This window comes from Clinocottus analis, unplaced genomic scaffold (assembly GCF_023055335.1).
Source record: "Clinocottus analis isolate CAN_PGR_092001 unplaced genomic scaffold, fCliAna1.0.p SCAF_22, whole genome shotgun sequence".
Taxonomy (NCBI): Eukaryota; Metazoa; Chordata; class Actinopteri; order Perciformes; family Cottidae; genus Clinocottus; species Clinocottus analis.
The window spans coordinates 1,239,010-1,264,737 of NW_027175954.1; the positions used below are offsets into that span (position 1 = coordinate 1,239,010).

The 25,728-nt window shown below is 44.4% G+C and overlaps 2 protein-coding genes across 2 annotated transcripts; one reads left to right on the forward strand and one right to left on the reverse strand.

Annotated features, from left to right (window-relative positions):
* Positions 1–661: 661 nt before the first annotated feature.
* Positions 662–12,118, reverse strand: iqce (IQ motif containing E). The gene is made up of 21 exons (XM_068588769.1): positions 11,652–12,118; positions 10,983–11,024; positions 10,838–10,883; positions 10,580–10,729; positions 9,573–9,671; positions 9,293–9,363; positions 8,867–8,980; positions 8,730–8,780; positions 8,575–8,645; positions 8,418–8,490; positions 8,115–8,155; positions 7,300–7,451; positions 6,375–6,430; positions 6,045–6,277; positions 5,752–5,853; positions 4,879–5,146; positions 4,684–4,770; positions 3,738–3,865; positions 3,483–3,574; positions 1,815–1,892; positions 662–1,655 (listed from the first exon to the last, which is right to left on the reverse strand). Exons 1-21 carry the CDS (start codon positions 11,715–11,717, stop codon positions 1,531–1,533), a joined length of 2,145 nt encoding a protein of 714 aa, XP_068444870.1. The 5' UTR covers positions 11,718–12,118; the 3' UTR covers positions 662–1,530.
* Positions 12,119–15,840: 3,722 nt separating this feature from the next.
* LOC137793202 (fascin-like) lies at positions 15,841–21,283 on the forward strand. Its single transcript, XM_068589213.1, has 5 exons — positions 15,841–16,713; positions 18,536–18,692; positions 18,801–18,922; positions 19,196–19,366; positions 20,412–21,283. The coding sequence occupies exons 1-5, from the start codon at positions 15,879–15,881 to the stop codon at positions 20,615–20,617; spliced, it is 1,491 nt and encodes a 496-aa protein (XP_068445314.1). The 5' UTR covers positions 15,841–15,878; the 3' UTR covers positions 20,618–21,283.
* Positions 21,284–25,728: the final 4,445 nt, after the last annotated feature.

Below are 25,728 nucleotides of genomic sequence, written 5' to 3' on the forward strand. Positions count from 1 at the left end.
TTGATTTAAGTAAAATGAATGTAACTATACTCCAATAAAACTCCTGCCTTACAAATCCTTCTCGTAAAAGTGATTTACTGTTCACGATAAACTGCACTTCCAAGTATCGAAAGTAAAACTCCTGTTTTGCAGGAATAAATTCAGCTGGGACTAATATACAAGTAAAAGTCTTCTAATTACCCTTTTACGCTACTACCTTTCAGGAAGAAACATTATACTTTTTACCCCCCTAGATTTGTCTGGCAGCTCTAGTTTTAGTTACTTTGATGAATCAATGTGCTGTTAACACAACAGTGTGTAAAATAGTCGAATAAGTGCACCTTAACGGAATAAAAAAGCTGCTTACACTTAAATGTATGAGTAATAATAATAATCACATATCATCCTATTCTGCCACTTAGGAGTACTTTTGATACTTTAAATAAATGTTTATGTATCTTCGTGTTGGGTACTTTTCATTTTCAGCTCTGTTAATACTGATGCCTTAATGTGCACTTTACTTTAAACAATTATCACATCTTAATCTAAAAGAGTAACTAGTAACTGTAGTTGTTGAATAAATGCCATGTAGAAGTATACATAAGTATAAATAATAGTGGAAATACTAAAGTAGTACCTTTAAAATTGTAAAGTCTAATTAAAAAAACAAAAACACAAGAGGTTTCATTATAAAAACAGCATTTTATTGAAAGTCTGAGAAATTAAGTTACACATCATGTGGGAAAAACTGCACTCATTCGTAGTCTGCGTCCATCATTTGTCTATTATAAAGCACAAACATGATCGGCATGTCCTCCACTGTCCCGTGTGTTAAGTATTGCAGCAGACGGATCTATAATTTATTCACAGTTTGACTCAATAGTGCATCAGTTCAGAGAATCATCCCTCGATCATACAGCCGCCTTACGAAGCGCACGTGATAGATTAGTGTAGTGCCGTTTGTGTGTCGCAAAGCAAGCAAAATATAATTCGTTGATTATTTCCTAAGCCCGTGAAACCTCCAGAGAAATTTAAAGTGGTGTGTTAGGTTAATGTGAAATTAATGCATTTATTACTGGCATTTTAATAACCACGCAGTAGGCACTTTGGCACAAATGATAAACCACGAGATCTAAAATCAAACGGGATATCCATTTCATGTTTATGCAAGTGCTGTAGTCCTGAACTAAAAGAGAATATCCGTTCTGCCTCGCGTCAACTCCGGGTCAGAGTGAACAGTGTCCTGAAGAAGATCAAGTGAGGCGTTTACGAGCCTCTGAAGCGTCGCGTCATAAACCTGCATTCAACTTCCCAGAATGCTCTGGTTATTACTATAGAGAGGAAATATGTCGTGCATGTTAAATGTTATCCCGACTATATTGGAATATCGTTTGCCGGTTCAGTGAGAACCCAAACCATGAGGATTTGGTACGATGCGACTGTGCAAGTCTGAGAAACAGACATACATTCTTCCTACACACACACGCACACACACACTATCTCTCTCCCTCACACAAACACACACAGAAACACACACACAACCCAGAAGGTCTATAGGATGAAGACTTCTCTGCTTCTCAGAGGACGTGACGGCGACACGATGATGTCGTCAGAGTCGTCAGAGTCAACCCCGGCGGCTCCACCGGACTCGGTTGTGCAACGCAGCTCCGTTTTGTCTGCAGGAGAACGGCAGGTGTGATTTTGGCTTCATCCAGTGGGATTAATTAATCGCTCTTAGGAAAACATAAATATTTGATTTCATAAAGATGTGGCTCTCGCTTAAAAAAAATCATCTTAAAGCAGAAAAAGGATACGGCCCCTCCCCCCTCTCTAACCTGTTGGTGGCGTCATCCTGGAGGGGTGACTGCTGGAGTCGAGCCAGGGGTCTTCTTCTGCTCCCTGCTTTCCACCGTCTTTATAGAGGGGTACAAAGCAATTCAGACACACCCTGAAAATAAATGAATGGAGGACGTAGCTATGGAGCTACACAAATACAATGTGCCATAGCATTCTGGAATTACAAGCTTCCTTCTCATGGAAACGACTGCATGTTCATAACCCATAACGAAGGACCCCCTATGTCTGCTCCAGCCTTGAGCAATGTGATCAGGTGTGCACGCTACAACTGGTGCAGTCCAAAGTCTCTCAGTGGAGCCCACTGCACATCCAACGCAGGGTCAGTCCTGTCAGCACGCAGGATGAAAAAAAGGATGAAAAAAACAACAAGAAAATGCTGACATGGCTGCTCTGCGCACCCGTCTGATGTCGATCTATAAGGAAGGAGGGAGAGATGGAGGAAGGCTGGTGGAGTCTGACAAGGTCATTTAGGTGGGGACCGGTCCATGTAGAGAAAATCCACTGTCACAATATCTTTTGAGCTCTGTATATTGCCACAATCTGTTCACTTCAGAAAACATTAAAGCAATTTACTGTAATGTAGCCTTAAACACAGGCAACGGTTATGAAATACAGCAACATCCTAAATCTAAGAAGCGGCCTAACCTCGGGTCACGGTAGGACAGGGATCTTGAACAGAGGCAACTTAAGAGACAACTTCTTTCGGAGGGTCACGTGAGGTAATGGGATTACTGGTCCGCGGGCCTGCTGAGTGTCAGTAAGAGGAGACGGAGGCTGGAAAAGCAGCGTCTGGAGCAGAGGAGCCAGGCACCCGGGAATTAGATCAGTGCGGCGGCCAGATCCACTCTGACTTTTGAGGGTTTGCGAGAAGGGAGATGCTGTGGTGTTGCATACCCAACAAACATCAAGCCTGAACATGGCAACTCAACTAAACGAGCAACGAAATTCCTTTGAAACAGACAGTGAATACAGATGTATTGAATATACACAGTATGAGCAAAAATAGAGGTTTTTGTAAACCAGTTTTAGTAGAAACCCCAAATATTTGTATGATGGTGGAAATGAGCATAATATGTCTCCTTTAAGCTGTGTTTGATGAGAGGTTCGGTAAAGATAGATGTGTAGCTACTAGGGGTGGGAGGAAAAAATTTATACAGCATAGTATCGCGATATTTTGCGTGGCGTTATTGTATCGATACATGGAAGCCAAGTATCGATCTTTTATTTAATCAATTCTAAACGTTTTGGTCCTACAACAATGAAATCAATGTATTTTTTTGTTGACTAAGTTTTTTGTTGAATCCTTTGGGGACAATTTGGGGTTGAAAAAAATGTAATAAATCGCATTATATCGCGATACTCAATGTATCGCGATAATATTGTATCGGGACTTAAGCATCGTGATGATATTGTATCGATTCCCACCCCAAGTAGCTACACAGTTGTAGAATGGGGGACGATAGAGGAGTGGGAAAGGTTTTTGTCTATCTGCATTAAAACTTTTTCTTTCTTTGTTTCGAGTTTCTTTGAGACCGATGCTTTGCACCATATGGTTAGTCTGAGTCAGCTCATGTTTTTTTATCTGCAGCGTTTGCTCATAAATAGATCACACACACACACACAAAAAAGGTACGTGTGAACCTCACCTGTAGTGCTTGGTGTGTGTGTCGAGCGAGCTCTTGGTGCTGCCAGCGTGGGAGCGTTGTTTCCCATTGGAGAAGGCACGGAGAACCCCGAGCTGCGCGCACACGCACACACACACACACACACAGACACACACACACACACACAGACACACACACACACACACACACACACACACACACACACACACACAAAGCACTGCATGTTTGACTGGATCTGTTCTTCCCACATCTTTTCCTCGTACAAACGTGAGTCACCTCTCTGTTGCGCGGCTACAGCGAGCCAGGTGTCCCCTGAACGCTGACTGTACCATAGTCAAGGCAACCACGTCAAAGTCTCCTTCTGCGGAGGATGAGGCATCGCCGCGGTTTGTCACCTCTACGGCCTGAAAACAAGAGTTCAGGACGATAGGAGCAAGAAAAAAAGAGAGACAAAGAAATAGGAGCTCAGAGAGGGAGACAGAGACAGAGAATTATGTCTGTGGTGAGAAGGGGGAGATCCTTTTTAGTGCCCTCTAGTGACCTCTAGTGGTCAGTTGATTAATCTGCGAAACTGATTTACTTCAGAACAAATCTGTCCATATGACATCTGGCTGCATTCTTAAACACTGTTATACTGTATTATTTAGTCTTCATTTCATCAGTGTCTATTCTCAAAGTTTGAGAAAAGTTAGTGCAACTTCAAGGCCGTGATGCCGCGCCCGCGATGCACATCGAGATGCATCAACTGCCGCGACACTTGACTCGCCCTCGCCTGTAGAAGTGTCTCTAGTCTGTTTCCCATCTGCAGTTTTGTCCTCCTGATTGTCCACACCTCTATACTTCCTAAATCGAGGGTCTAAGGAGAGAGGGCGTATGTACTGGAAAAGCCCCTTGAGGTAAATTTGTGGAATTGAGCTATCGAGTACTACTTCAAGCTTAATACCAATTGACAAATCACACTGACCAGTAAGAGGGAAAGGGGTGGCGTGAAGACTTTAGTACAAACTCTAGTGCAATTGTGGAACTAAACGTAGAGTTACATCCTGGTGAAAGCGTGTAAAATAACTGAAGAATTCACTAAAAGTATAGTTTTCCTTTATGACAGTGGCCAATAATTTTTTTCTAGAAGCAACTTTGGTATTGAGACTGAAGGAGATGCAATGATTTGCAACATAAGAGTGGCAGTGAGTGTGCATGGAAGTGTTTGTGCGTGGGTGAAAACCTTATTCTGTGTTTCTTTCAGCAGGTCCTTCAGCTGCGACTGTCTGAGGAGATGACCTCTCAAGGCTGACTGCAGCAGCACGATGTCCTGAAAGTAGAACGCAGAGAGATGGAGATAAAAGAAAGTGTCAGGACATTTCATATAGAATACTTCCTCTCAATAACTTCTTTTACATAATCGCGGTGCGTCACATACCCTGTTTCTGTGCTCCCTCCAGCTTGTCTGGATAACCAATGCTGAATTCTCCCTTCCTTCCTTTAACTCGTCTCCTCCACCTCCTCTTCCTCCTCCCTCCTCCTCCTCCTCTCTACCTCCACTGTCCCTCTCGTCTTCCTCCTCCAGACCTGCTCCGGGTCGTAGGTCCTCTGGCGATGCGGCAGAGAGAGAGGGGAGCTCAGCTTGTGCAGGTTTACTTCGGTCTTCCAGAGTTTGAATCCTCGCCAAAAACTGATCCAACTCCCGTCTGAAACACACACACACACACACGCACACATGTCAATGATACACAAAGCCATTTGCCAGAGTAGGTAAACTGCATCTGTAAACAACTCCCCTTTATGATTTAATGTCTTTGTAATATTGATCTGCCCATCGACAACACTGCTGGTGTATATTTAGACGTTCTTTGCATCCAGACAATCCTCCAGTGGGTCTTTATAGTGATGCCAACTGTGTCTGCTGGGACGTTTTTGAAGTAACTACAAAGCAGCTGTATGACAGATGGATCAGCTGAGGAATGACATTGACAGTTCTTTTAAATTCATACCATATATACGAAGAGTATGAACATGTATGAGGACGCTGTTTGATGTTACAAAAAAGCTTTATACAGCAGAGATTGAGAGTACGGCACGTGTACCTATAGTACACTTGTTTTTTGTACTTTCTTTTATATTATATATTTAATCTCTTTCTATTGCACTGTGTTGATTGTTGTTTGTCTAATGTATCCACCACCCGCCAAGACAAATTCCTTGTATGTGTAACATACCCGGCAAATGAATGGTTCTTATTCTGATTCTGTCGTCCTTTAATCATATGAATGTCACAACACAACCAGAAACATACTGATGCTGCTGCCTCTCTTTGTCCCGTTCCTTCGTCTGCTCGGCTCTCCACCGCTCCGTCTCCGATTCTGCTCTTTCTGTCCTCGACTGTCTCAGTTCATCTCTGAAGAACACAAACAAGACACAGACTCAAGAACAACACACTGTGCCTTTATAAACTTTACTTATAGGCCTCTGTTCTCCCTCTGGTTTATATGACGCATTGAGATTATTGTTATCGAGGCTTGTGAAGGTGTAGACGCCGCATTTCATTTCTATAGACATGAAAACAGTCTCACGTTGCCGCTCACTCACTCTTTACTTGACAGCCTCTCTCGAAGCTCCTCCCCCTCCTTCTCCAATTGGCCGAGGCGTTCCCTCAGACCGGAGGACTCCTCCCCTTCCTCTGTGTTCGTTCCCACGGAGACCGCTGCTGCCTCTGTTGCCATGGTAAACCCCGGAATCTCCGTGGGCGTGGCCTGGACCTCCCGATCCAATTGGTCGCAGCGCTTCGCCGACGGGGCGTGTCCCCTGCCGTCCTCCAGCCTCTGATAGGAGGAGAGAGGAGTCGGTCTGTGATGAAGCGGCCGCGTGTCACAGGTGAGTCCACGTGTTCACACGGGCGACTAGTCAGAGCTCGCTCACCTTCTCCACCTCCAACAGCCTCCTCAGCAGCCTCTGTTTACTCCACTCTCTGTATCCTAGGACACACACACACGCGCGCACACACACACACACACACGCACACGCACACGCACACACACACGCACACGCACACGCACACACACACACACACACACAACATAACAATGGCTTGGAATTTATGCAATTTTAAAAAGTGATTTCCTCTCGGTATAACTGAATAGAGCTTTATTAATTTTAGTCACAGTGAAAATTTAACCGCTGTGAAACAAAAGTATTTTAGGCCGTGTTAAAACATAAATGATCAATAGTTGATACTCTATTGTTTGGGGTATATATTTTGATCTTATATACTATAATACAGTATAAAAGTATCAAACAAGAGGAGATGTATACTGTTTATACAGAGGTAGTTGTCACTTTGTTACAATGTTTTATAGTTTTATAGTTATTGCTGTCAATCAATGAGCAGGACTATTTTATGGCAACATTAGATTTACAGGAATGTTTCAAAGTCATGCACTCACTCTAGTTATATCATCTAAAAACCTCAAGTTGCCATAAAAATACATTATATCATGATAAACATCAATAACGTGACATTAAATAACACATAGAAGATGGCATCCATATTGCATATGGTGTTTTATTCCCACAGAACTTTGATGAGCAAAATATTTCATTCCCTCTATATAAATATTCATGTTGTTAGCTCTTCTGATACGAGTCTGATTCCCAAATACAGTTTGGTTCTTTGAGACAAAGAGCTGTAAAAAAAAAAAAAAAAAACGCGATGAATGTGTGAAATACATTGTTGCACAACTAGAAAGTCATGAATGGAATAAGTGAAGTAAATGCATTTTAATCTGGTTGGTTTTTGAGGCCCCGGGCCGAGGGTGTCAGTGTGGTTCAGTGTGTGAGAAGACACCTTTGATTCCCCCTGCGGGGCTGTCGGTGTTGAGCTCTTCTCTGAGCGCCGCGTCCTCCTGCTGGAGCTGCTTCAGGTTCTCAGACAGACGATGAACCGTGGAGCTTAAAACCTTCTGCTGCCTCTGGGAGCATTTGCTCTCAACTCGGCTACTGCAGACGGGAAGAGAGAGCAGGAGGGATTTGTGATATAATGCAGGGGTGACAGTTGTTTCAACCCTTTACTTTGACTGATCTGTATGGCCAGGATTAAAGTCTCCGACTAGCAGTTGCGTCTCACAGACGACGCCTCCTTTAACCTTCTCTGCCTCTCTAAAGATCGGTGGAGGAAACGTGTCTAACACACGTTCAACCTATTCGACAAACGTATAATTTAAGCGAACACGATTGTCCAATTTCAGTTCTCTAAAAGCGCAATCTGCAATATTTACACTGCAATTTCAACACAACTGTGCCAACAATGGACAATATCTTTATCGGATCGCTTTTGCTTACTTGGCAGCTTTATGAAAAGTTAATGCGACAACCAGCACTCAGCCAGCAACCTACAATCATGTTCAAATACCCGTGAGATAAACGTTGGTTTAAACTGCAGAGGGCAAAAGATACAATAATCCTATTATTAGACCTGATCCATGTCTGATGACCAACGTTCACCAATAGAGTGCTGCAGGAATGAGTCCTAAATGCAAACTTAACGATACATCATCCCTGCAGAAACATACAGTAAAACTGTATGTTTCTGCAACTCCATGACACGATTTCTCCTCCAGCACAAATAAACAGGAGCAGAGGAATGGATGAGCAAACGCAAACCTTTTCTCTGCCGCTTGGAGAAGTGTCCTCAGCCTCTGGATCTGAAAGACGATCGCACAAACACACACGTTTTACAAGTCAGGTGGAGGTTTCCTGTTTCCACAGCTGAGCTCACGGTCTGCGAACCAAAGTAAACGTGACGATGACGTCGCTTATCGAGCAGCGAGGGAGCGCTTCTTTCATGCAAACACTCACTTTTTAGTGGAAGTGTTTCTCTCGGTCCTCATGATCGTTTCAGGTGTTCAGAAAAAATGTCAAAAGATTTCTCAAGTTTAACATTCAGGAAGGAAAGTAACATGTTACCTCGTCAAAGTAGGTTTCTACTGTGATCTTCAGCTCCTCCAGGTTGGTGGTCCTCAGCTCGCTCTGTAGTTTACTGGAGAAAAGAAAAGCATATGAGTATTGCGCCGCTTCACCCATGAACCAAATGGACTTCAGCGAAGGTGGGAGAGTGTTTCACCTCAGAGCATTTTCTTTCTCTCGACACTGCTGCTCCAGCTTCAGGATTCTCTGCTTCAGCCCATTGAGAACCTTAACGGACACGATCAAGTTGAACAAAATCGGTGTAAAATCAATCCGAAAAAGCCGATTATCAACAGACTGAAACATACTCACCACACTGCCTTCTTTCTTCTTATCCACAAAACTACGGGTATATTCAGATCCCTGCAGAAAAATGTGTCAAATGTTTTTTTTTAAATATATTTGTTGTTTAAATGACAAAACACATTTAAAGTATTTAGTGATCATACTTTCGTGGGATCCAACAGCTCTTCTATCTGCTTCTCTCTTTTAGCGTTATCTTCCTCCAGGCGGCGAAGCCTGGCTTTCATTTGCTGGTTGTCAGACTTATGCGCCTGGAGACTCTGTGGACAACAGCACAAGTGATTAATCACACAACAAGGAAGGCATGAGAGGAATACGCATTTGGAAAATCCTGGGGTGTCAAATCTAGATGGACTTTTAATGTGCAGAGGAAATAAAAGTTACAGAGCAGCACACTGGAGCTTTGCTCAAGGCCATCGCAGCAGACTTTGTGTTGGACTGAATTCTCCTGCAGAAAAAGAAGAAGAGTCCCTCCACTTCGCTGCGACTGATGCACGATGCGTTCTAACAGTGTGTTGTTGTTGTTTTGTCGGACAAGCTGAACACACTGGAGTCATCTTGTAACTCTTTACCTTCTTGAGTCGAATAATCTCATCGTACATGTCCTGCTTCTCTCTGGGGTCGCTTGTGCTGCCGGTGAAGCCTGCAAACGCATCGGGACAAAGGGGAGATTATATAATAAACACCCACACACACTCACCTTTCAATTGTAACACTCATTACCTCACTACCCAGCCTGTCACCTGCAGCTGTCTGCTCTCCTCGACAGACCCCCTTGACCCTCAGCTTCACCCGTCTCTGCTTTTTTTCCCCCTCCCCTCTCGACTTTCCTCCACCTCCATATTCTCTCACCATTGGATCCAGAGTGATGTTTGTGTTTCCTCGTGCTCAAGGTCTGTTTGAGGAGCTCTGGCGTGACATCACACTCTGACCTCAGGATCTGGGACACATCTGAAAGAAGAGGTAGACAGAGAGGGAGGTTCGAGGTACATCACAACACAAGTCAGGGCATTGAAACACCATGGAGTTCGAGCGCTCAATTTTTTTTTCGATCGAACAAGAGATCTGATGACAATGCGCTAAAGCACAGACATAATGAAGTGAACAAGTCATGGAGAATCTGAGACAGCTGCTTCTAGCTACAACAAAATACTTATAAACAAACTGTGATGTTTCTATTATTTTGTCCAACCCATTTATATCGGTGAGGGTAGGTTAAATAACGGAAACACGTCAAGTAGCAACACAAGCTAAACCGTCAAAATGATAATGACAGTTGAATCAATAAATAAATAACATTTTACCCTTCATGATTTAGTGCAGTACTGTTTAATTAGACCACGTTAGCTTTAGCTATGTGATCCTAATAAACTGGCAACTGAGTGTATTTTCTACATAATGGCCAAGTTCATTGAAAAGTGTCAATGTCGTTATTATTCTGCCCCAGGTGGCCAACAAAAATGAATTTATGCAGATTTGAAGGTGCAATGTGTAAGATTTGGCGGCATCAAGCGGCGAAGATACAGACGGCAACCAACTGAAACTTCTCCTGTGCGGCGCCTTCGTTCCTCAGCTCAGTCCATATACAGTCTATACGGTATAGAACTGATTTTCTATTAGTGAAATCCCGGAAAAATCCTGCAGAATTAAATATTGTTGAAACACTTGCAGAGTTGCTCGTCATCGGCTTTCTCAACGATATCGGTACTGAGCAAAGTCAGCAAACCAGCTGAACAAACTTGAGCCTCTCCTTTCTCGCTCTATCCATGTGAGCCTCAGCAGCCACCATCCCTCCTGAGGAGAGGCACCGTGTGCAGAGTTTTTTGCATGTGTGTTTGGCGTGTGTGTGTGATAATTACCATGACCGTTGCTGAGGGATGTGAGGCGAGCTGAGCCACTCTCCCCAAGAGTGTCCCCTCTGGTGTCCCCGAGGGAGGCCCTAGGCAGCCTCCAGGCCGCCACTGCTGCTCTCCTGGGGTTCACGTTCATACTGGAGAGGTACGGAGACCCTGCACACACATGTATATACACGCCGCACGTCAACAACCACGGCATTTTGGAAAGCGGGTTAGTTACAACATCAAACTGTCACCACAGAGCAGCTGAGCGGGTCTTACTTGGGGACGGGGGAGGCTTGCTGGAGGATCTCTTCCTTCTTTTGATCTGACGGTGAGCAAAAACAAGGCGTTAACGCAGATGAGAGGCGTGTCAATCAAACGCTGGCCGGATTCATGACATTGGAAGTTCATTTTTCAAGTTTACCTTTTCCAAAACATCAGCAGAGAAAGAGAAGCTATCCTCACCCTAGATTGGACACAGGAGGCAGAGACTTTGAAACATAAATGCATAATAATAATAAAAATAACAACAATGCATGTTTCTACTTATAATGTTTAGCCTCTGTTTAGTTTGTTTGTGACATTTACACTCACACACCAGTGGTTAAAAAGTGCACAAAACACACAAACATATTTATGTTCGACAAAATATTCTATTTGCAAAGTGATAGATAGATAGATAGATAGATAGATAGATAGATAGATAGATAGATAGATAGATAGTGTGTTCATCATCAGAGGGAAATTTGTTTGTGGCAGCAGCAAGCAAGTTACATACGACACGATATTAAGTATGGAAATAATCAATATATACTCAACACAATACAATAGCAGAGCAAATACTTTCACCTCTACAGACCTCTAAAGGCTCATTAAAGTAGACAAACAAAAAAAGAAAGAAAAGCATTGGTCAAAAATGCCCCAAAGTGTTGCCAACAGCCGCCACACAACGGTTGTGTTGTGTTTCAGTGTCACAACTACAGGCTTTAAATCGGTTCGTATCGGTCAGTGAAATAACTTGAATAACTTTAACTCACAGACTCGAGCGGGGGGACTCGTGTTTCTGGACTCAACCAAAGCGTAAAGGACTCACCAGCTCCTCGCAGTCTTCATCCGTCTGGACGTCACTCGCGTCCAGAGACATCTTCCCGCTGAACATAGCTGGAGGACGAGCGTCACGTCGAGTTGGGACAAGTGGACTTTCTGCGCGTGCACGTTAGTGCTCTCATTGTTTTTCTGAGCCCCCCGCCAAAAAAAGGAAAAAAAGAAAAGAAGAAGCGTACTTCTTGCTAACGTTCGTAGTAAAAACACACACACACACACACACACACACAAAAACGGGACAACAAAAGAGACGTTAGCTAAACTACAACTCGGGGGTACAACCCCGCGGACCCTCCTCGTGACGAGCCGGTGACGCGCCGGTGGGCACCGTGGGCCGGTATCTTCCTGAAATCCGTTAAAACATGTTCGTGTTTGTCTCTTCCGTGCAGCGCGAGGTTTACCGTGTCCACATCGGTGTTGCAGATTGAGTCGTCTAGCAACCACGCAGCTGGTTACGAGCTGCGTCAAACTGGACGGGGAAAAGTCCGAGACGTACCGGAAACCACGCGACTGTGCCTTCAAAATAAAAGGGCGACTTGGATAAATAATGCCAAACCTGCGATTAAATTTTGTTTGACACGGTGTATTTATATTAAACTATATTTTTTTGGATCACGTATATTTTTAGGGAGGCCACATATTTTTAATATTTATTTAGAAATAATAATACGTTTTTATTATTATTATTTTGAAAGGTCAAACCGGTTGTACGTGTGCTGCTTCGCGTCGCTTTGCTGGAGCTGATAACTGAAACCAGTGCACAGGGCTGAATGTCAATAGTTTCCTCTCCCTCCTTGTTTCTGACTCATTTCCTCGCGTTGCCCATTGGTAAAGAGGTCTATTAAGGTGGGACTAAAAGGAATTTTCTTCCACTGGCAGGAGAGAAGGAGACTGTGGAGGAGAAGAGAAGAGGAGACTTTTGAAACTGATCCGGTGTTTTACTGTACAGCTTGTTAGAAGATCCTGAACACAGCAAGTAAACATGGGACTCCCATGCTGTACATTACATAACATTTTACACATTGTAATAGTTAAAATCAGCAAAACTTGGGTATCGATCTTGCTTTTCTTGTTGTTCACTTTCTTCTTGCCTCTCTTGCTCCATCATTTAATCTTCATAGGCAAGAAACGGCACCATAATACAACTGATGAGGAAAACAAAGTTAACATGGATGCTGCCGTCTCTTGACATGTGTAGACCAGCCTGATATAATGTAAGAGCTTTCTTTTAATGTCGAAACAGGAAGTAAGTCTTGCTTACACAGGTAAGTCTGCATTGCTGGATGCATTTGGGGATGTATTATATGTGCATTCTTCCACTCTCTTGATCCAAAATGTTTTTTTTTCTTCTCCTTTTGCATTGTTCTTCACACTATCCACTTCTGCCAGGGTCTGTGGAGAACACATGTGTTATTGTATCGTATCCTAGTTCTGTTTACACAGGTGGTGGACCCCCAGAGCCGCGCACAGCCAGGCAGACCAACGTACTTTGCTTCAGGGCAAAATAAACCCATTGCAGATCTCATCTAAGATAGACAGTTGTCTGTTTTAAAAGAGTTGAACTGCTTCAACAAAAATATGTTTTTTGGGGAGCCCAGGAGTCAACAAGACTACCCCCTGACTCAGTGAGTTAACAAACCCGTCACGCTGTGATACAGTGAAAGGTCCAAATGTGTGCTAAGAAAAAGGCCCATGTAGTTTTGACATATGAGAATATGAGATCCTCAAACTACAGCAGAGAGTTTGTTTAACATTCTCTGATTGATTTTAGTGAGTGAGCGATTGATCACGCGCAGAGGAAGTCATTTTATATGTTTCTTCTTCCTCCATTTGACCCGCCCAGTGACCAATGAGAGTAGCCTAAGGAAGGACCATGGTTGGCCATGCAGTAAATGTAGTCTCAGTTTAAGTTTAATAATAATCAAAAGTGATTTTTTTTTTTAGTTCTCTGAATGACCAGAAGGGGGCGATGTGTTCTGAACTGAAACCAGACCATGTCCCTCTCAGTCTTGTTCAGATTGTCAGTTCCACACTCACCACTTTGCTCTCCTAAAGTATTCAGAGCAGGTTTTTTAGATGTTTAGTATCATGCAGTTCTTCCGCAGATGAAAATCCTTCCGAACATTTATTCATGAAGACGAACACAAACACACCACTTCACTACAAGTCAGGCAATCATTTAAGTTTCCTTTGACTAGTCAGCTTTTATTACTTACTAATACGCCTATATTTCACAACAGCAGCAAGAGAGAATAGAAACATTTGTAATATTTGTGAAAGGAATATTGGGAATTTGTTTAAATTATGGAAATTGGGTGATTTTTCTACAACTCTTTCTTGTTTTATTTAGTTTCCAGGTTATTTTTGAACAGCTAACTTATCATATTCCACCGACGCAAGTAACTTTTTAAAAGGCCGGCTGTATAAAACACTCCAACCAGATACTTCATTACATACCCTAAACCATCATTAACATAATCAGATTCACGGCTTTAAAAGTCGTAAAAAAAAACGACTCAAAAGGCTTAACTGGATAAATCGTCTTCTCGTGGGGCTTCGCATCGCTGCTGATATTATTGTATGAGTTGTGAGGGGGAAAGATAAGCGCGCACACACGGTTACAGTCTCTCCAGTATAAATAAAGGAGGATGTGCAGACAGGAGTGATGACGGAGCCCAAGGGTGGAGGACGGAAGAGACCAGCAGGGCGGAGCGGACCGGCGGAGGGAAACGGGTGGAGCGAGGTCAGGAGGTCAGGAAACAGCTGATGCTCACAACCCTTTGGATGTCTGATCTCCATGTGTCCATAGCGCCTCTCTACTAGATATTATCCATGTGTCTTTACTAACAGGTCATGTCACAGCCTTTCAAAGTAGCTGTAAGTAAACCTCTTCTTAAGAAGCCCAGCCAGAGGAGTTGCCTAACTACAGAACTATCTAACCTTCCCTTCCTCTCTAAGATCCTTGAGAAAGCAGTCGCAAATCAGTTGTGTGACTTTCTATGTTTCATCAGTTACAGGACTGTCTCTACTTGTCTTGTTAGAGTAGTCTTAGTGCTGCATTGGACCCCATTGACCGTCACATCCGATTACAGAGCCTAGAACGGTTGATTGGCATTAAAGGAACCGCATGTTTAACATATCGATCCCGGAAAGAATCCTACTTTTACACCAGTTAATCATGGGGAAAAAAGAGATCACTATTTACATGCTGTTATTATTAGTAGCATAATCTTTTCATCATTATTCTGCGTACTATACACACTCTTTGAATCATTTATATCATTTGGACTGACTGTGTTCGTACGAGTCATTGACGGTCTGAATTAGTCAAATAAGGCAGGGTCTTCTTCATAGAAAAGTAGACCGAACGGTCAGGAACAGGTGTAACTAAACAACGTCTCTTCTGTCAGTCAGTGAACACAAAGACCCCAAAACTGAAGCAGCTACATCATACGGTTTATTATTTGCCTGCTATGAATATAGAGGCAAAGTCTTCTGGTTCTGATCACACACACAATGTTTATCAATAAATGTGCACGTCGAGAAAGTTGCATACTGCAAGTATAGTCTAGTGTAGGACTGTGTGAATATGAAATTATAATTGTCTCCATAACTCAGCACGCAACACACACACACACACACACACACACACACACACACACACACACACACACACACACACACACAGACAGAGACACGCAGGCCTGAAGACAAACACTGTTCTGTCAGTGGGTGAATGGCTCTATCCATGTGGAACTGCAGGATGACCACATCTCAATTAGAGTGAGGGAAAGTAGGGGACACACACACGTACACACACACACACACACACACTAGTGACCGTTTGGATGATACTGTGTGGAGTGGTCGGTCAACAGTGGTTTTCCAAAATTGCAGTAATCTCCCTCCAGCTCCTGTGTCTGTAACTTGGGCGTGGACCGGCTTTAGAGAAAAAGGAAGAAGAAAAAATCCCAGTGTTGGAACTCAGTCTGGATTTGCAGTAAGGGGACACTCATCATCATCATCATCATCAGTCAGCAGAGAGCAGCTCTCCCATTCTCTCCCTCTCTCTCTCTCTCTCTGTCCCTCCCTCAGACACCCCCACATCGCCTCTCTCTCCCTCCGTCTCTCTAAAGAAGAACACCTCGCCGCATCTCTTCTCTCTCTCTCTCTCTCTCTCTCTCTCTCTTTCTTCTTGACACACACAAGGCGAAACATGTCCGCAAACGGCGCCGACGGGGACCTGCTGCAGATCCCTCTGGGGCTCATCAACAGCGAGGGCAAGTATCTGACGGCGGAGACCTTCGGCTTCAAAGTCAACGCGTCGGCCGGCAGCCTGAAGAAGAAGCAGACGTGGACCCTGGAGCAGACCGGGGAGGACGGCAGCGCCGTGTTCCTCCGCTCCCACCTGGGCCGCTACCTCGCCACGGACAAAGACGGCAACGTCACCGCGGACAGCGAGACGCGCGGCGGCCGCGACTGCCGCTTCGTGGTCACCGCGCACGAGGACGGCCGCTGGTCGCTGCAGTCCGAGCCGCACGGCCGCTACCTCAGCGGCAGCGAGGACCGCATCAGCTGCTTCGCGCAGGCGGCCACGCCGGCGGAGCGGTGGAGCGTGCACCTGGCCGTGCACCCGCAGGTCAACCTGTACAGCCTGGCGCGCAAGCGCTTCGCCCACCTGAGCGCGCGCGGGGAGCGCCACGAGGTGTCGATAGACCGCGACGTGCCCTGGGGGGTGGACTCGCTCGTGACGCTGGTGTACCGGGACCAGCGCTACCACCTCGAGACGTCTGACAACCGCTTCCTCCGCAACGACGGCAGCCTGTCCGCGAGCACGGACAAGGACACCGGCTACGTGCTGGAGTTCCGCTCCGGGAAAGTGGCGTTCCGGGACTGCAACGGCCGCTACCTGGCGCCGGGGGGGCCCACCGGCACGATGAAGTCCGGGAAAAACGCCCGGGTCGGGAAGGACGAACTGTTTGGCCTGGAGCGCAGCCACGCGCAGGTCGTGCTGACCGCAGGCAACGAGAGGAACGTCTCCACGAGGCAAGGTGAGGCTCTGCGGTCATTCAGAGCCAGAGAGAGAGGGAGGGAGAGAGAGAGAGGGAGAGAGAGAAATCCCAGTTCACACACAGATGGACTGGGCACACAACTGATACAGCTGTTGCATGATTTTGATGCGTGTCTGTGAAGGAGATAATGAGAGACTCCTGCTCCTTCATTTCTCTCACACCATGTGTTTTTCATTATCATGCTCTCACTTTTTCTCTCTCCCCCCATCCCTCCCTCCCTCCCTCAATCCTTCTTGGCCAGCCTCTCTGCCTATATAGCTTAACATTTTTCTGCAGTAATTCTACCCCTGCATTGTGGCTGCTGGTTTCGGGGTCAGCTTCAGTCTGCAGTTGTTCCCTCCATTCTTTATCTCCGAATAGGCCGAGAGGAAGGAGAACAAAAAAAACAACGGACAAGACGGAGGTGGAGGAGACAAAAGGGATAAAATGGAGGAGAGGCAGAGAAAAGAGAGGCGAGGTGTGACTCAGGCGGTCCTGGATGTGGATCTGTGCGCAACCTAATCTGTCTTGTCGCCACTCTGTCTCCCTGTGTGCTGCCATCCACATGCGTCTGGTCATTGACAGCAGTTTATATCCATGCAGAGAGAGTGTGAGTGTGTGTGTGTGTGTGTGTGTGTGTGTGTGCATCCCAGGAGAAATGGATTGAAGAAGAGAGCATGTTTGAATGAGATGTAGGGCAGTGTCTTTGTGACTTGTGGACATTCAAAAAGAGGTTTTAAAGGCCCATTTGTAGCCTAACAACTCCGGCAGGCTCGGGGTGGGCAGACCCTTTGTTACAGCCGGCGGCTCAACGCTAACAATTAGGTTTTTGTGTCAGGTCTCTTAATGAAGAGCAAGAGCTTCTTTCCCTTTTTTTTCATGAAGCCTTTCTAGGGCGGAGACAAATTTGCCCTCCCAGACCGCAGGGGGATAACGGCAACACTGCAACGACAACCTGTTGGGCAAAAAGGTGTCGATCGCGGTGACGAACCCTGCAGAGAACCCACGTTGGATGCGTTTTAGCATCCTGCAGCTCGTTGGTGGAGACGAATACTTCACTCAGGAGTTGGTGGAGACCAAAATTGAGCTTTATGAGAGTGAATGTTGTGCTAGAAAGACGACTGCCAAGGCCTGCTAATGTTTCTGCGTGTCCGTTTTGATATGCATGCAGCGACCATGTCCACCATGTCAACTGTATAAGGTTGTAATATGGAAGTGTTGTGTTCTTCCATAACTGAGACCTAGTCCAAGTCGAGCATGAACACTGGTGTTTAATGCTCAGGGCCTACTAGCTATTTAAAGGGCTCGGCCCTGCAAGGCCTTCTGCAATTTTACCGGGCACTTGAGACTTGAATGGTTTTGCTTGAACCCAGAGTTTGTGGGTTTTTGATTCATGTCTTCATGTCATCTTGATGCTCTACAGTTTAGATGTTCACCATGGCAGATGCAGAGGTATTCGTCACAAGACATGATTTTATTTGTATTTGGAAAAACTTGCTTCATATTTATCTCTGTGGCCACACCTTTGACAGAGAGTTCTCCACCTTCTTCTTCTTGAGTTGAATTTGCAGCAGACTAAACAAACTTGTAGACTTCCATTGTGTGATTTCTATCCTTATGAGTCCAGTACTGATTGAATGAAAAATGTATTCCAGTTTCAGTTTCACACGGTGCTAATTGGCTTTTGGGCAGAGAGTTCAGGATGTTCTGTCCCTTTTTTTTAAGAACCTGATAATCTGAAGAACTTCCCAAATTTGAGGGTGGGGGAGAGTTTGAGACGGAGGTGAACGCAAGCTGACAACAGACTGCGCCTCTTTCCTAGGCATGGACCTGTCGGCCAATCAGGACGAGGAAGGGGACCAGGAAGTCTTCCAGTTGGAGATGAGCCGTGAGGACAGGAAGTGTGCCTTCAGAACCGCTGCTGGGAAATACTGGACTCTGACAGCAAGCGGGGGTCTGCAGTGCACCGCCTCCACCAAGTAACCACACACACACACACACACACACACACGCATCCATACGCACACACGCAAACTGCATCATGTTGAATATCACACACAGTCTGAGTCACTGCATGTGTGTCGCAGGTCGGCTAACAGCTACTTTGAACTGGAGTGGCGCGACGGTCGCGTGTGTGTGCGCGCAGCTAACGACAAATATGTGATCGCTAAGAGGAACGGACAGCTAGCTGCTACTGTGGACACCGCAGGTCAGTGATGTTTCTGATTTTATTTATTAGAGCCTAAAGTACTTTTTGAGGAAAGACTTCTAAAATATTTTGAAGTCAATGGTCAGTACTTCTCGTCATCTCAGACATCTTCGCACTTGGTATTATTTTCCTCCCTAAGAGACCCGGCACACGCCTCGTTTCCCAAAGTCGTCTGCACGTTTAAATCATCTTAGTAAAGCTCTTTTACGTCGATGGGCGTGAAACAAAGCCTATTTCTGTCGGATGCAACCCTGAATCAGCCCGTCTCTTCAGGGGAGGCTGAACAGTTCCTGATGAAGCTGATCAACCGTCCAATCATCGTCCTCCGTGGGGAGCACGGCTTCATCGGGGCTCGTAAAGCCGGAACGGCGACTCTGGACTCCAACCGAGCGTCCTACGATGTTTTCCAGCTGGAGTTCCACAACGGAGCTTACTCCCTGAAAGGTGGGCCGTGAAAGGATGCGACGCGGCGCTGTTGCATGTTTTACCTGAGGGTCACGGTGCCGCTGGCTGTTCTCCACAACATGGCAAATAGGGGTGGGCGAAAAAATCGATACAGCACAGTATCGCGATATTTTGCGTGGCGATATTGTATCGATACACGGAAGTCAAGTATCGAGCTTTTAATAAATCAATTACGAACTTGTTGGTCCTCGGATAATAAAATCAGCTTTTTCATTTTGTTGCAATGTGTTTGTTAGAAGTTTTCCTTTCGAGACAATTTGCGGCGGGAAAAAAGGGAATAAATCACAATATTTAATATATCGAAGTATCGTGATAAAATCAAATTGTGGGACCTCTGGTGATTCCCACCTCTAATGGCAAATCTGGTTAACTTAAAGCCCAATATGTGTAGAAAACGTGAATTTGGCACGTTTTAGCGTCCTGGTGACAGATGTTTTTGACTGTGGGAAAAGTGGGACAGTTTGTCAGTGTCTTTTTTGAGACTAGCTCTTGGCAGTGTTAAAGTAAAACACCTTTTTATTGACGTGTGACACTTTTTTTAGGCCACATGGGGTCAGCAGAAACGAGCTGTAAGCACAGCATCAACATATTAATGCCAGATAAAGTTGATATGTAAATATGCTGCAGCATTGACGTGAATTTAAAGTAGTGTTTCTGGCAACCAGGAATATGTATTATTCACTTTCCTTTTTATCCCCTGTTTTGGTCGCCACCTTCTCTTGAGAGAAACATCTGGCTCTTTAGCGGCTCAATGCTCCACTATGCTAGTCAGCAGCTAGTCTCTATTTGCTGCTAATGGGTGATATTCTTTGTGGGTTTGTCAATACGATCCTTTACCACATGTAGCAATTTGTTCCATTTGCGTATATAAAATATTGATTTGTGCAGCTTTAAATTAAAACACTGTGTGAGAAATGTATGTAATACAGTATATGAGCTAAGTGTCCACCATCAGCACGCATTGCTGAACACGTAGTCCTCTTTATTATTATTAATATTAATAATGCGTGTGCTGTCTGTGCAGACGCCCAGGGGAAGTACTGGTGTGTGGGCGACGACACGGCGGTGGGCTGCAGCAGCGCCGCGCCGGTCCAGTTCCTGTTTGAGTTCTGCGACCTCAACAAGATGGCCATCCGGGTTCTGGGGGGGAAGTACCTCAAAGGCGACCACGCCGGAGGGCTGAAGGCCAGCGTGGACTCGCTGGACAGCGCCACCCGCTGGGAATACTGAGAGAGAGAGAGCACACGGCCGGACTGCTCCACTATTTGACATGACGCTTCAAACTATTCATTGATACTGTAGGTAGCTGTTTTGAACTGGATATTTTGCATATGCGTGTGTGTGTGTGTAATTGTGAATTTGTCTGGATGGATGTGTGGTGGAAATTAAAGCTGATAAACTGGAAGTCATGGCACCCAAAACACAGCACAAGTGTTTTTATATTTTTCTTCCTTTCTCATGATCTCTTCTCCTCCCGGGGCTTTTTTTTAAAACTAGAGTTTTGGATGTACGATGACTTGTCGTGTTAATGAACAAATAATAGTGTTATTACTTGTTTCACTTCCAGTCACACTAACACAAGCTGTATGAAGGGCGATTTGTGTCTTTTTTTACCCGAGCAAATTTCGAGTTTGTAAGTAAATTATCTCCAAATCATTGCTCTCAAATAAAAAAAAATGCTGTTAAAAAAAAAAAACGCTCTAAAAAAAGAAATTCGCTCTTAAAAAAAAACGCTTTAAAAACAAATGCTCTCAAAAATAAAATTCTCCAAAAAAATTTGCTCTAAAAAAAAATTGTTCTTAAAAAAAAAAGATAATTTTTTTAGATCTTTTTTTGAGAGCATTATTTTAAAAAAAATTTGAGCAAATTTTTTTTTTTGAGAGCAATTTTTTTTTTTTTTTTGAGAGCATTTTTTTTTTTTTGAGAGCAAAGATTAGGAGATAATTTACTAACAAACTACAAATTCTTGGGTAAAAAAGACACAAATCGACCTCCCTGGAGCTGTACCTGACAGGCGTCGGGGCGCTAGCTGTTATTCGTCGTGTGCCTCTGCGTGGTAACTTCTGGTGTAAGCCAACATATAGAATGCTATAACTCATAATATCATAATATCTCGCCTTCTCGTGTTTAATGCCTTGCTGCCTCTCGTGCGCCGCTTTCATCTCCTGCTCTTTTTTCAAACTATCAAGCACAACACGCATCCGATAGATGGATGTTAGATTCACATGTGTCTGCTGTAAATTAAGGCTGTCTGTGTCGCTGAATGCTTAAAAAACAACAACATAGTAACCAAGGAAACTGAGTGCAAAAAAAAGTGTTAAGAAATAAAATGGGATGTTTCTGGCAGATCTAACATGTTCTTTGCCTGTTTGCTGCTCGCTGCACCTCCTCAGATGTCCTTTATGTAGACGGATGCATCTCCAGGAAGTAGTCAGGAGTCAAAGGTTTCCCTTAAAGACTGCAATCCAGTCCTGATGAGTGTTTTTTTGACTTTACTGAAGGACAAACGAATAGAAGGAGCTGTTTTGAGTCGCTCATCCAGAGGGCTTCTTGGTGAGTGATTCATCCTTGTAAATGCACATAAATATTCAGTCGTAGATGCATTAACTCCTACTGTGACTCCAAGTCTGCACAATAATGTCCCACTCGCAAGAAGTGAAAAGCACATGTTTGTCCTCGGTTGGGTGTTGGTGTGTAAAACACAATGAAAGAGTCTCTCTGGCTGCGATCATGGCCGTGCCTTCCACGGAGCACTTCAGTCTTTTTCATGTTCTTACAGTTGAACTGAACCCAATAAAGTTCTTCCTCTTAACGGCGGTCTTGATTGGATTTTTTGATTTTGTCCGTTCTCTGACACAGACCTAGCTCTGCTAGCGCTGTGACTCGAGCGGGTGAGCGCTGCAGGAAGGACTTCTCTAACTCAGAAGCGAATCAGCATTTTAACAGCTAACTTGTCCTCTGTAATGGAAAAGAACCTTTTCCATCTCCTTTAAAGAAAACAAACGCGATGTGAAACATTTAAGCATTTATTAAACACTTAGAGTTTATTCAGTTGAATGGACAGAGTTCCCCCGTTAAATAGTTCAGAGTTTTTTACACTTACAATAATGTTTGGAAATGTTTGCCCTCCCCCTGCTCCTCTTTCCTCCCATCATGCACCAGACCTCAAGATGTTTGGCTACGGCCCTGAGAGGAAAGACAAAGTAGCCGATGGAACAATAAGATAAATTCTGTTATTGTCCTTTTTTCAATTGGCGTCGATGCGACGAGGTCAAGACGAGCAATATGATACATCTCCACCACATCCTCCACTTTGGTTTCAGACCAAACGCCTGCAAACTTGGCATTCCCATCAGCCATTGCTGCACTTTGTCTTTGGTGCTATTTGGCTAATGCTACCATGCTAACACGCTGAACTTACTGTGTAGACGGTGAACACGTTGCACGCTAAACATGCAGACGTCATCGGATGCAGAAAAAAGAGGCTGCAGAGCGTACGGTACGACTGCAGAGGTTCATGTCGTCGCCTCGATAGCTGGAGTCAAATGAGAATCATATACATGTTCTTTATTGTCATAAACCTCCATAATTTAGGCCACACTGTTTCAATGAATGTCACGTTTCTGCTCTTCAAACCTGAATAGTAAGTAAGTTGTGGACCATCTTGGCTTCTATTGAGTGACTCGTCTCAGTTCATCCGATCCAAAACAGCCATCTTGTGCTGATAAGACAAATCTGTTGTCATGATTTTTTGCAAATAGTGTGTGTGTGTGTGTGTGTGTGTGTGTGTGTGTGTGTGTGTGGGAGAAGGATGAAAGCGCCCGCATCGCGTCCCCTCGAGATTTCACTGAGCCAAAAACTGTGGAAGAGAAATGAAGGCGAGGGAGGTAACCTGCTCCACTTCCTCCGTCCTGCTGCAGAGGAAACTCAGCTCCTCTTCAGTCACTAAACGTAACACGTGTGCTGTGATACACACCGAAACCCAACGAGCATCCTCCGCTCTTCCCTGCGGTTGCCCCGCAAGTTGCCATGGTAACAGCAAGCACCGGGCTCGAGGAGGATGAATATTTGGTAGATGCAACACACACACACACACACACACACACACAGATTGATCATTTTAATAAACCTCGTGATAATCCGACACTAAGCGAGTGAAAGAGGACTTCTAGATATAAACCTCCCGTTAATCACCGACATGTGATAGTCCCTGAAGGAGGTGAAGCTTTCACGTGAGCTCACGCTAACACAATGATGCTCCTCGCTCTCAGCCGTCTTGCGTTTGATAGATGTGTGTGTGTGTGTGTGTGTGTGTGTGTACACAAAACCCATGGCGGGGTATTGGAGAGGAACAGGGCTCTTTGAGTGGAGGAAGGATGATAAGCGGAGGCGGGAGATGAAAAGAGAAGAGGTTGCTGCAAAAAAAAGGTTATTGTCGACCGCGAAGAGCAGGACAGATTTCATTTCTCTGCATATTTGCAAGAGGAGAGTCCTGAGTCAGCCGAGGTTAGAGGACTCTTAAAGGGGAACGCCGTCTCAATGAAGTCTGGGGCCGTATGAAGGATTTGTGTCTTTTTTACCCAGGCAAATTTCTAGTTTGTAAGTAAATTATCTCATAATCTTTGGTCTCCTAAAAAAAGAAATGCTCTAAAAAAAAAAAAAACGCTCTAAAAAAAAAAGTGCTCTCAAAACTAAATTTTTTTTTTTTTTTTTTAGAGAAAAATGTTTTTTGAGAGAAAAATTTTAGTTTTGAGAGCACTTTTTTTTTAGAGCGTTTTTTTTTTTTAGAGCAATTTTTTTTATTGAGAGCAAAGATTTGGAGCTAATTTACTTACAAACTAGAAACTTGCTTCGGGTAAAAAAAAGACACAAATCTACCTTCATAGAGCTGCTGCATAGACAATGAATGATGGGAGACCACAGAATGTTTGCTTTCTTTTTTTTATACACCCAAATAAGGGTATATTGATAACCAAATAACCCAAATTGTAATGTTGTCTGTTGTGAAACAGAAAGTGTAACCTTTCCATTTTTACTCAGAACATCCCCCTGCGTGCCCCTCAGTGACATCTTTCGGGCCCTAAAGCTCATCATTATTGAAGGTATATATGCTCCAAAGTCAGAGCGACACTGTAGCTTCAAAATATTTCCCTGGATGAGTCGAACCTTTTAGCTTCTGCTGGCACGAGATGAGTAATGCATTAGTAATGCATTAGCACTAGTAATGCATATCATCATTTTATGTTGCACCAATGTATAACATACAGTAAACATGTTGGCCGTGACGTTATATGTGTGGTTCCTTTGCTTTTGGAGCAACATCAAAGTCTCTAACGGCTGAACAGGCTTCACTTGGGTGAAGTCTGAACGAGTCTGCTGCTGCCATCTAGTGAGGACGATGAGAAGATGACTTCACAATGTGCACTGTGCGGCCAAAAGTGTGTGGACGCCTCTGTTCTTCACGGTTCAAGCTATTAAAGCTGTTTAAAGCGTTATTGGCACCGCATTATATTGAATGAATTGTTATCTGTGAACTTGTCTTGACCTAAACTCCGTCCATCATGTTTGGGATGAACTTGAACGCTGACTATGGGGCCAAACTGCATCGCCCGACATCGCTGGGTTTTATTGTTACAGCAGAAAGTGAATGTCCCTATTAGAATGAGATGAGGAACAATCACATGTTAAGCTATATCCTTTATACTTCTGAGATTGTTTCGTACCTGTAATACTGACAGCATTGTTGCCTGTGGTTGCTTTTGCAAAAATAAATGCAAAAAATGCTGCTGTTCATGACAAAAGACCTAAAAAAACGCTCCAGACAAGTTCATATTGAAGGATGCCTGACGGCTGCATCCAGTGAAACCTCTTTTGCAACAAGCGGCTCAGGTTTGCATGCCTTTTTTTTTTATTATATTGAAATGGTTTCACGTTTTATTTGCTCCCTCATATTAAACGGGCAAGTACTGACCTTCTTCAAGAGCAGAGATAAGAGACAGAACAAACTAATGGAGGCACCAAAAAGCGCGCACACATTGACCAAATTATCGCAGTATCTGTTTACCCTCCGATAGCCACGTCCAGCCAGACAGTGCGAGTCCCAGTGAGTCAGAGAGGCAGAGTTTTGTCCCGTATCTTGTGATAATAATGGCACGTTCCCGAAAAACAATGAGGGGGTTATCTAGAAAACAAACTCCATTGATGGCCTTGTACAAATGGGACTTGCTGTCCCCATCTGTTGGGCTATCAATCTGTTTGACTTTAGCGCGCCGCTAAGTGCTTCCCAAGAAATCCTTGTTGATGCGGCCCACTCAGGCGGTAATCATCAGGCTGCAGGGGAA

Excerpts from the sequence above, each read along its gene's own strand:
- iqce (XM_068588769.1), bottom strand. The coding sequence starts at position 11,717 with ATGTTCAGCGGGAAGATGTCTCTGGACGCGAGTGACGTCCAGACGGAT. Across the intron at positions 11,025-11,651 it reads ATGAAGACTGCGAGGAGCTG|GGTGAGGATAGCTTCTCTTT; the intron begins GTGAGTCCTTTA and ends TGTCCAATCTAG. Across the intron at positions 8,646-8,729 it reads AGAAGAAAGAAGGCAGTGTG|GTTCTCAATGGGCTGAAGCA; the intron begins GTGAGTATGTTT and ends GTGTCCGTTAAG.
- LOC137793202 (XM_068589213.1), top strand. The coding sequence starts at position 15,879 with ATGTCCGCAAACGGCGCCGACGGGGACCTGCTGCAGATCCCTCTGGGG. Across the intron at positions 16,714-18,535 it reads GAACGTCTCCACGAGGCAAG|GCATGGACCTGTCGGCCAAT; the intron begins GTGAGGCTCTGC and ends CCTCTTTCCTAG. Across the intron at positions 19,367-20,411 it reads CGGAGCTTACTCCCTGAAAG|ACGCCCAGGGGAAGTACTGG; the intron begins GTGGGCCGTGAA and ends CTGTCTGTGCAG.